Source organism: Topomyia yanbarensis, chromosome 1 (genome assembly GCF_030247195.1).
Source record: "Topomyia yanbarensis strain Yona2022 chromosome 1, ASM3024719v1, whole genome shotgun sequence".
Taxonomy (NCBI): Eukaryota; Metazoa; Arthropoda; class Insecta; order Diptera; family Culicidae; genus Topomyia; species Topomyia yanbarensis.
Window position 1 is genome coordinate 39,893,079 of NC_080670.1, and position 9,833 is coordinate 39,902,911.

General features: G+C 39.9%; 4 protein-coding genes across 6 annotated transcripts; 3 read left to right on the top strand and 1 right to left on the bottom strand.

Annotated features, from left to right (window-relative positions):
- Positions 1–1,383: 1,383 nt before the first annotated feature.
- LOC131677415 (BBSome-interacting protein 1) lies at positions 1,384–1,979 on the top strand. 2 transcript variants are annotated; one of them, XM_058957223.1, is made up of 2 exons: positions 1,384–1,563; positions 1,662–1,979. In XM_058957223.1, exon 2 carries the CDS (start codon positions 1,692–1,694, stop codon positions 1,977–1,979), a length of 288 nt encoding a protein of 95 aa, XP_058813206.1. In that variant the 5' UTR covers positions 1,384–1,563; positions 1,662–1,691. The 2 variants fall into 2 exon arrangements, with proteins under 2 accessions (XP_058813206.1, XP_058813207.1); XM_058957224.1 differs by having other exon boundaries at positions 1,384–1,557.
- A 45-nt stretch (positions 1,980–2,024) lies between these two features.
- Positions 2,025–4,903, top strand: LOC131677412 (LMBR1 domain-containing protein 2 homolog). The gene is made up of 2 exons (XM_058957219.1): positions 2,025–2,195; positions 2,320–4,903. Exons 1-2 carry the CDS (start codon positions 2,025–2,027, stop codon positions 4,258–4,260), a joined length of 2,112 nt encoding a protein of 703 aa, XP_058813202.1. The 3' UTR covers positions 4,261–4,903.
- A 1,363-nt stretch (positions 4,904–6,266) lies between these two features.
- LOC131677413 (uncharacterized) lies at positions 6,267–8,444 on the top strand. 2 transcript variants are annotated; one of them, XM_058957221.1, is made up of 3 exons: positions 6,267–7,063; positions 7,119–7,854; positions 7,910–8,090. In XM_058957221.1, exons 1-3 carry the CDS (start codon positions 6,869–6,871, stop codon positions 7,945–7,947), a joined length of 969 nt encoding a protein of 322 aa, XP_058813204.1. In that variant the 5' UTR covers positions 6,267–6,868; the 3' UTR covers positions 7,948–8,090. The 2 variants fall into 2 exon arrangements, with proteins under 2 accessions (XP_058813204.1, XP_058813203.1); XM_058957220.1 differs by having other exon boundaries at positions 7,119–8,444.
- LOC131677414 (CCR4-NOT transcription complex subunit 11) lies at positions 8,325–9,442 on the bottom strand. Its single transcript, XM_058957222.1, has 2 exons — positions 8,948–9,442; positions 8,325–8,876 (listed from the first exon to the last, which is right to left on the bottom strand). The coding sequence occupies exons 1-2, from the start codon at positions 9,284–9,286 to the stop codon at positions 8,445–8,447; spliced, it is 771 nt and encodes a 256-aa protein (XP_058813205.1). The 5' UTR covers positions 9,287–9,442; the 3' UTR covers positions 8,325–8,444.
- Between the last annotated feature and the right edge of the window lie 391 nt (positions 9,443–9,833).

Sequence of the window (9,833 nt, forward strand, 5' to 3'; positions counted from 1 at the left end):
GTCATAATAAACTCAGTTTGTTTACATTTGTCAGATATGACGTTTTGAATAAACGGTATGGAAATACGATTTTCGCTGAATGCTCGACAAACATATGATTACGGCCTAAAAGCCAACTGTCAAAATCCACTTTGAATGGAAATTCCAGACAAACCGTTATTAGTCGGACACAGTTCACAACAGTTTATTGCGCATTTTGCACCTAACAAGACTCCTGCGTTGAAAATATTTGCACAGTGCATTTCCCTCACTACACATATACATATGCGTTCTGTATACTCGTACCCTATCTGACAGTTCTTTTTGTTTTGTGTTAGCAATTTGCTGCTGCTAGATTAGGCAGATATTTTTCAATAATTTCAATTTTTATAACAAAAGGCTAAATAAAATATGTGATATTATGTTATTGCGGAACCGTTTTCAGCCTCTGTAAACACGGATTGAAACAACATATGATTACGGACGATTTACAACCCGCGGATACGGATCCGGAAACTGGAGAGTGTTTAAATATAATCAACTATTCTCGGGACGATCTTTTGCGTTACGATGACTCTCCTGCTGCTTCATTGTTATCTGAATGATTGTATACAACTTAAGCTTGTCCGATACTGGGATGGATATCAGCAAAGCAGAAAATGTTGATCACCAACAAAGTGAAAGCAGATTGCCGGAAGGATTTGCTTGGTTGCTGGCTGCCTATTGCGATAAAGGATTTTAAGGGCCATAGTTCCAGCAAGGAAGTGGGTCTCCAGAAATACTGCCGAACAATTCACTCAGTTGTTGCCTACTGGCGAACATTTTTTAGAAACGAGAAGTGATTTTTACATGCGACTAAAGTAGAGTGGCAATGCCTCTTTGAAGCTCCAAACCGATTCCGCAAGAGGACGATTTCATCCGTTTTGCGTTCTATGATAAAACCAACAATAGATATTACTTATCTTTAACTAATCTACTAATCTTAATTGAAATTTCCAATGCTAATCGATAAAAAATGACACGACATATTTTGTTGTCAAAATTCTGCATGAGTATTAGTGAGTGAGGAAAACTAGCTGTCAAAAATCTCACGCGCTAGAGTCTTAAAATTCATAGGATGGGCAATATGAAAGAGAACACTTTTCTCTTTCGTTTACTACCAACATATGTGATTGGCGTGTAACGGTTTGTCCGGAATTTCTATTCAAAGTGGATTTTGACAGTTGGCTTTTAGGCCGTAATCATATGTTTGTCGAGAATGGATTTTCCAGTTTTTAACTGCAACCAGAATATCTCGTGGACAACTGGATTTGTATACTTCCTATCCCTCGACAAAGTTTCTACTTCCTTTCGATCCTCTTTAACTACGGTGCCTATGTGTGGACTGACTTTTATCATTAATGTCATGACAGATAAAAAAGAAAACAGGAATTTTCGCAACTGTATTCATCGTATTCGGCTGATTGAAAATTCTGTGAAATTGTTTTTTGTCAGTTATGTGTGTTTTCTGCTATTGTCACTTATATCGCGAATTCTGGCAATAGGAAAAACTATGCATCTAAAATTATAAACCGTTAGGTAAAGGTAAATAAGTTCTTATATTTTTCTATTTTGCATTATGCCCGATCTGAAAAAATCAATAAGCTCCTACTGTACGCAGTACCTACATAATGAATTTATAGGATTCTTCTAGCGTCGCGTAATGAGTCGCAATGTCATTGACGCCAGAAACTGAAAGTGCAACAACACCGAACGAAGAAAACCAATTGCACCACCAGCTGCCGCAAAAGCGTTTGAACATTACTACTCAACCAATTACGCTGATTCTGCCCACTAGTGGTAAATTATTCTACGAGAAAAAGAAGGATTTCCAGCTGTGCAAACCGCAGCTTCTGCCGCTGAAGTCGTTCAGCCTAGAGAAGCTCGAGAAGATGCAACAAGAAGCTCACCGGCAATTACAGGAAACAAGAGCCCGTACAGCCGTTGCTGAGAAGTTCTAAATATCTAGCCCGATACTTAATCGATAGTACACGACACTAAAGAAAATGGCTTACCTCTTGGTATTTTCCATTTGTTTAGCATTACTACTAGCATCAATTTCCCTGTACCGATATGGGTGCATCCAGCGCCAACATCCAGTTGTGACCTTTTCGGTGCTGACTGCATGGAGCTTTTCCTTTCTGATCGTTTTCACTATTCCATTGGACGTCACTTCGGTGAGTATAATACTTTTGTCAGTTTTAGGATTGTTGTAGATGTAATTTTTGAAAAATTGGTAGCTGTTGTTAGTGTAAAATATTCATTTATATTTTCGATTCTCTTCCGTATTTCGTTTGCTAGACCGTCTACCGGCAATGCATCTTGGAACACAATACAACTTCAAAATCTGCAACGGTGGCTGCTAATGGAGGCAACGAGAGTACCTGCCAGCGCCCATGGGGAATGGTGGAAGAGGAAGTGTTTCCGAATCTCTGGCGCATCATTTACTGGTCGTCGCAGTTTTTAACCTGGTTAATAATGCCACTGATGCAGTCCTACCTGAAGGCGGGTGATTTCACTATCAAAGGTAAACTAAAATCCGCCCTGGTCGACAACGCAATTTACTATGGATCGTACCTGTTTATCTGTGGTATTTTGTTGATCTATCTCGCGTTGCAACCCGGAATCTCTCTGGATTGGCAGAAGTTGAAGGCAATTGCTTCGTCCGCATCGAACACGTGGGGCTTGTTCCTGTTGGTGTTGCTTTTGGGTTACGCTCTGGTAGAAGTTCCCCGAGGACTATGGAACAATTCAAAGCCTGGTTTTACTCTGCAGTATGCCTACTTCAAATTGTCTAAACTGAGTACCGAGAAAGCGGAAGCTGAAGAGCATGTGGATGATGTTCTGGAAAGCTTGCTCTCAGCTAGTCGAGCTATTCCTGCACGACACGAGCTTCGACCGGCTGTGGAAACTATTTTACGGAAAGTCCCAACCGAATTAATGGAACGAGCACGTCGTATCAGCCGAGATGATGGATCTCCGGTCGCTGTTCCGTCAGAGAAAGCTTTAGTTAGGCTTCATCGGCAGGTTATTAAATCTCTACAAACTTTCCAGCGAACAGAAGCGCTCTGGAATGTTCAGGTGAACAAAGTTCTTCATCTGGAAGACGTTGCTAAAAACGCTGTATCGTTGGATCATCGCTTCAAAATGGAGTTTCCCAGGAGTCGATCTGGTCTGACCAGAGCAATGTATAGCCCAACACTAGAATGGTACTGGGAATGTGTTATGAAGGCTCCTTTTCTCAAGGCATTGGCTATAATCACTGGGTTTTTATCGTTTACCGTCGTCTGGAGCGAGCTGACCTTTTTCAATCGGGAACCTGTGTTGTCAATCTTTGCCAACGTGCTGGAGATAGCGAAAGGAAGTTATGATTTTGTTACGATCGAACTTTTCTCGATGATGACCCTTTGCTATTTATGCTACTGTGCCTATTCAACTGTGTTTCGTATCAAATTTCTGAATCTATACTACTTGGCAGCACATCATCAAACAAATGAATACAGTCTGATATTCAGTGGAATGTTACTTTGTCGTCTGACACCACCCATGTGTTTGAACTTTCTCGGTATGATTCACATGGATTCACATATAATTAAGGAACGAATTCAGGAGACCCACTATACTCAGATTATGGGTCATATGGACGTGCTGGGGATTATTTCCGACGGATTTAACATCTACTTTCCAATGGTAATGCTTGCCTTCTGTTTGGCCACCTGGTTCTCACTAGGAAGTCGTGCTCTTAATGCTCTTGGCTTCCAGCAATTTATGCTCAATGAAACCATCGCCACAGAATTGGTCCAGGAAGGTAAAGACTTGATCGTACGGGAGAAACGAAAGCGTCAGCGGGCCGAGGATGCGATTGCCCGTCGGCGGGATAATATTCTCAGCAATTTGGGAAGAGATTCGGGAATTGGTAGTAACAGCAGCGGAAATGGAGGTGGTGGCGTCGGCAACATAATTGCCAAGTACAAGTCAAGGAATTTGGATACAGCTACCGGTACGGTTGGCCCGAACGATGATCTAGTGCGACATGGCGATCGTCTTGACTACAGTACCAATGGACGAGGGGGGACTGATCTGAACCGGTCTTTGACGGATGAGATCAACGAACGGTTCGGAGTTAGCACCAACGTTACCGTTGGTTTCAAAGGATATAGCGAATTCGGCGATGATGACGACGACGGACGAGGCAACAGAAGCGGAGGCAATGCACCGCGAGGATTCTTTGATGATGTCTAAAGGATTAGTGTATTAGTGCATTTTATGTTTACAACAGTGGTGATACTAAGTTAAAAATATTAATTATATTTTACGTTTTTGATGTACCAAACCTGTCTAAATTCCAATCAATCACCAGCCACTAGTATGAATTACAATTCTATTAGCCACTAAAGCTAACATTTGAAGCCTAGTTATACATCAGCAAAATTCCACTGCGTTTTATAAAAGAGATAATAGTCCACGGACCATAATGATAGTCTAATAAATCCATTTTTAAGCGAAGAACAATTTTCAAGATGTTTAATAAACGTATAATGCAGAAAATGGTAGGTCCGTCCAATATTCAAGGAGATCTACATGGAATCAACAAGAATGTATTGGAAGTAAAGTGAAGTGGAAGGAAGCTTAATAATATTGTATAATTATACCGTAGTTTATCAACATATAGTGTGTTATAAATGAATTGCTTGCAGCACATAAAACATACTGTGCTTCGATTATATATCTAGAACAGGAATCTGAGTAGCAATTTCGTGCTCATATACTAAGAAATTCTAAGCACATACCCCCATCATACGCAGCAGGTTTAAACACATAAAGACAGGATAGTAGGTATATGATAATGAACAAATGAAGTTCAATAAAGTAACTGCTAACAACATTTATTGTCCTTTTTGAGAACAATTAAAGGCTTTCTACAAAACACGGTCATGGTAACATCAATAATGCAGCAATTCTTGAGCGTTTTTTCAAAACGTCATATCTGCAATGAGTTACTCTCTTTGTTTACTTTCTCTTCTGTTAATAATTCGGTCATTTTAACATTTATCTCTCAACTCTTTGCATAATATGCTAGTTAAAACCACCGTCTTTCGATCTGTACTGTAAAATAAGTGAAAAGTGTTATAGTGACGCCGTAAAAATCGAAAGAGAAAGTAAACAAAGAGAGTAACTCATTGCAGATATGACGTTTTGAAAAAACGCTCAAGAATTGTCAAAAACTTTGCTTACCTCTTGAGCGTTTTTTCAAAACGTCATATCTGCAATGAGTTACTCTCTGTTTATACTTTCTCTTTCGATTTTTACGGCGTCACTATAACACTTTTCACTTATTTTACAGTACAGATCGAAAGACGGTGGTTTTAACTAGCATATTATGCAAAGAGCTAAGGGATAAATGTTAAAGTGACCGAATTATTAACAGAAGAGAAAGTAAACAAAGAGAGTAACTCATTGCAGATATGACGTTTTGAAAAAACGCTCAAGACCTTATCGAAACTAATCAAAGTTTTTGATGCCTGCTTTGGTGTGATGTAACTCATACGTAAAAATCTGTTGAAAAAATGCACAAGTTTGTCTCAATCTTGAGCACGAGGACTAAAATTGAGAAATCAGCATTATAACGATTATAACAAAAACTGTGCATTAAAACAGAAATCTGTGGAATCTGAACAGTATTAGTAATCTGTGCAGAATATTGAAAATCTTTTTTTTAATTTTACTTTATTTTTATTTGCGTGACTAAAAAAATGTCGTTCGTCACGCATATTGAAAACCTCTGAAACAAAATTTGTTTAATATTTATCTGCGCACCTGGCATCCCTGTTGGAAATCGACGAGCAGTATCCCAGTAAAGTTCAGCCGGAATTCTGGTTGGTTTTAATTAGTATTCCGGCTCCCGGTAAAATCATTCGGAATTTTATTCGGACTCATGAATGGAATCAGTACGGATTCTAACCCCAACTCAAATGCAACAACCGATCCCAGTCACCGTAACAAGCAGAAAGTTAGCAAAAGTTGAGCAAAGCGAAATTGGTTCTGGCATAGTTTCTTGCCAGCATTTCGCGCGATTTGTGCGAGAATTCGCTCAAATGCAACAACCGTTTCTAACAGAAGTGGTTAAACTAAACGATGCTGCTCACTTTTAGCCAGAATCCAGCCAGGAACGTACGGCCAGGATTTCTGTACGCTTCCTGCCACAACTTAGTCAGATGTTTTACTCGATTCGTGCTAAAATTCTACCAGATAGGAATTGCCAAGATCTTTGCACGGTTTATTTCCGAGTTTTGCTCGGTTCCTGTCACAATTTGCCAGAAAACGCGAGCGAAACCGAGTTCGCCCTAGTTCAGCTAACCCGACAGCCCAGTTAAACACATTCCGGAACCGGTTCGGATTTCTGAATGGAGTCAGTATGGATTCCAACTTAAATGCAACAACCGATTCCGACTCAATCGGTTTCAGAATCGGTTGTTGCATTTGAGTTGGAATCCATACTGACTCCATTTAGGATTCCGATCGAATTCCTAATGGTTTGACCGGAAAGATACGCGCAGAAATATGACAGGGCGGCTAATCCAAGACTGACAGCAATATGGCAGAACGGTCTCTACCAGAAAATTTGGTGACAGGACAGTACGTTGTGTCACTGGAATCGAAATACAAATTAAAAACCAGCCAGAATTCCGGCTGAACTTTACTGGGTGTCCGACCGTTAGGCCTATTTCAAATTTTAGGATCGAATTTTGTTTTGAACTTTTCGTCGTCCAATCCAAGTCTGTCATGAAATATCTCGAAAACACCCAAAATCGTCGTTTGATTTCAAAAGGCCAAATTTTAAATCGAAATAATGAACAAAAGTTGGAAATCGTTCGATTCGCTCATCTCAACACCAAGCTATAGGAAATCAACGCGCAAAATTCCACTTCGGGCAACAAGTAGCGCATCGCGAGCCCTCGCTCAGCGGAAAAGAATTATAGAAAACGATACCTCCAAACTCGACGAGAATTCTACTTGTAGCAAGAAACTGTTCCGTTCTATTCAGGTATAAGCTATGCTCATATTATTTTACAATTAGTGCTTAATGCGTTGTATTTCAGGGATCCTTGCTAGATGATGAATCGACGATCGAAGACGCTTCGGACGATGAGAAAACGATTACTCTCACTAACAGAAGCAAAGAAGTGACATTGGAATCTTGTGCACCGTCACTGCAAATAGAAGAAGAAACATCCTCTAAGCACCTTCTATCGGACATCGAAGACGTTTCCGATGGCGAACCATCTGGTATGAAGAGGGAAGAAATCCTCGAAACTGAATCCTTCAATAAATCGGATTGCGAATCCATCCGCTGTAAACGTACGAAAGTGACAAGGTTGGATTTCTGCAGTCCTAGAACACACCGTTGCATTCGAAGGATAACTGACGATGTATTTGTAATATCAAATGCTACTGAACGTGAGCCAACTTCAGAGAAATCTCACAGGTTAAAAACATTTGACGAAAACAACTTGGAGAAGAGGTTTCCGAAGACACCAATTAATCAGCAGGGATCCGCTTGGAAAAGATTGAATGAATCATTCAAATCACCCAAGAAAACGATTGCAGCAAACCGGATTTCGTCAAGCGAAAAATGGTCATCTTTAAATGAAACCTTTAAGTCAAGTCCACCAGTAGAAATTGAAAATTCAGGCAAGTCTCCAAAGGATTATGAAATCGAGGACGTCGATGATATTATAATTCAGCAAGTTCCAGAAAGTAACCAGCATTCTTCCGAACTTTATACTAATCGCGACTTGGTTTACCCAAAACCACCAACACCCAAAGTGAAGTTTCGTAAGGGTTGTCAATTGTCTCGGTTGTACATGATTTTAAACGAAAAAATTTCCAGACAAACTCTCTGGCTTCATGAACGTCAGCTGGGCTTAGTTGGCAGAAAGACTCCTGTAAAAATCGATTCTGTAGTTAAAATTTTCGGCCGAATCGCTATTAGCTACTGGGAGCCGGACAAAAATGATCCATCAATTCGGTTAGAGCACATTTTATATTTAGATCCAGCCGAGAAACAAATCAAATATATTACCAAAGGGACTTTGGTAGAAGTCGAATACGATTTTGAACCGCATACATTGGACCGGCGGAAAGTGGTACATTTAGGAGTGTGTAAAATAAAAGTTTTTGAACGATAAAAATACAAATTATATTCCACTGATATTATATATCAGTTTATTTTATATTTCACTGATACCCGTATCTACAAATTCGCGTTTTTTGATCATGATTACAATGATCGAATGTCGATACAAGTGAAGGGTAGGAAAATATAAAAGGTATAAAAACAAACCTTTATTGTAACAAAATAATTAAATTACAATACAAAGTGCCATACTTAATATTGACAATAAATCCTGTGTAAATTTTTCAAACTATTTGATTTTATTTGTTGTAGTGTTGGAATCTGACTCCAGTTGTTTCAACAACCGATACAGAGCAGCTGCTTCCCGTATGCGACTGAACTCGACGCAGAACGCTTCCAGCTCGATACACAACTCACTCGTTTCGATTATGTGATTTCTGATCAAACTTTGTAAGAAGACACAGACCAACCGTACAAGCCGATTCTGCAGGTAACGATCCTTGATCGCTTCGCACGAAGAAATGCAGTTGCTGATGTATAGATGAACAAATTCGGTGGGAAGTTCAACGGATGTGGTTAGCCGATTGACAACTTCCATCGAATGCAGAGACATTTCCATATTCACAAGTACGCTGAAGTATTCCGTAATTTCCGTTGAGTGGATCAGTTTAAGAAGAATTTCAATCGCAATCAATGGATTGTATTCTACCAAATCGGGGAGCTGCAAAAAAAAACGAAATATTAAAATGTTGCTCGTTCTTAACATTCATCACAACTCAATTCATTTATTACCTTATCCGGTGTTAATCCCACGTTGTAGACCAATTCCGGGTCCTTCTCTAGCTCCCGCATCAATTCGTTCTGATCATGTATGCTCAGAGCCTGCCGGAAGGACTGTATGATAAGGTTCTTGGCATCTTTCCCCAAACTTTTCGATTCGTTAATCGAACTGTTGTAGACGGGCTTGTGGAAAGCAGGATTGCTCAGATCAAGCCAGATGAGCTCGTCTTCGCAATTCAAGAGCGGAGGAGCCACCGTCATAAACTGGGTCCCATAGCCGTTGGTGAGAAAACTACTGCCACTAGCTGCACTATTGCTGACATTGTCCGGTCGCTTCGTTATTCCATCCATGAAATTCTTAGGTTTTCGGAGTTATTCGTTGAAGAGCACTAACTATAGCTGCATACACTGCAGTAGCTTTTTTGTGAACAGTTTGTTTCTTGCCTTTGGTTTCTTATCACACTGTTTATTTACAGTGTTCTGCTATTATTGACAATACCCAGTGAAACCTATTCCGCAATTCTGAATAGATTCCAGCCAAATTGCAACAACCGATTCTAATTCAATCGGTTGTTCCCGGTCAAACCATATCGAAATTTGATTCGGAATCCTGAATGCAGTCAGTATGGATTGGAGCTCAAATGCAACAACAGATTGAGTCCGTGGTCGTTGGAAATCTTTCAGAAATCCTAGCTGATTTTTGTATGGCTCCAGTACATTCAATCCAGAAAGTGGGTCATAATTCTAGCTGGCTTCCAAGTTAAAATCGGTTTGCATTGGCTGAAATTTTGACAGACGTCTATCGTAATTCGGGCTCATTTTTCGGTTGGCATAACTGTGTTTGATTGGGACGTCTGAGTCCGACATTGTCGGAGTTTTCATAAGCTCTGTCATTTTT

Excerpts from the sequence above, each read along its gene's own strand:
- LOC131677415 (XM_058957223.1), top strand. The coding sequence starts at position 1,692 with ATGTCATTGACGCCAGAAACTGAAAGTGCAACAACACCGAACGAAGAA.
- LOC131677412 (XM_058957219.1), top strand. The coding sequence starts at position 2,025 with ATGGCTTACCTCTTGGTATTTTCCATTTGTTTAGCATTACTACTAGCA. Across the intron at positions 2,196-2,319 it reads TTCCATTGGACGTCACTTCG|ACCGTCTACCGGCAATGCAT; the intron begins GTGAGTATAATA and ends TTCGTTTGCTAG.
- LOC131677413 (XM_058957220.1), top strand. The coding sequence starts at position 6,869 with ATGAACAAAAGTTGGAAATCGTTCGATTCGCTCATCTCAACACCAAGC. Across the intron at positions 7,064-7,118 it reads AACTGTTCCGTTCTATTCAG|GGATCCTTGCTAGATGATGA; the intron begins GTATAAGCTATG and ends GTTGTATTTCAG.
- LOC131677414 (XM_058957222.1), bottom strand. The coding sequence starts at position 9,286 with ATGGATGGAATAACGAAGCGACCGGACAATGTCAGCAATAGTGCAGCT. Across the intron at positions 8,877-8,947 it reads TGGGATTAACACCGGATAAG|CTCCCCGATTTGGTAGAATA; the intron begins GTAATAAATGAA and ends TTTTTTTTGCAG.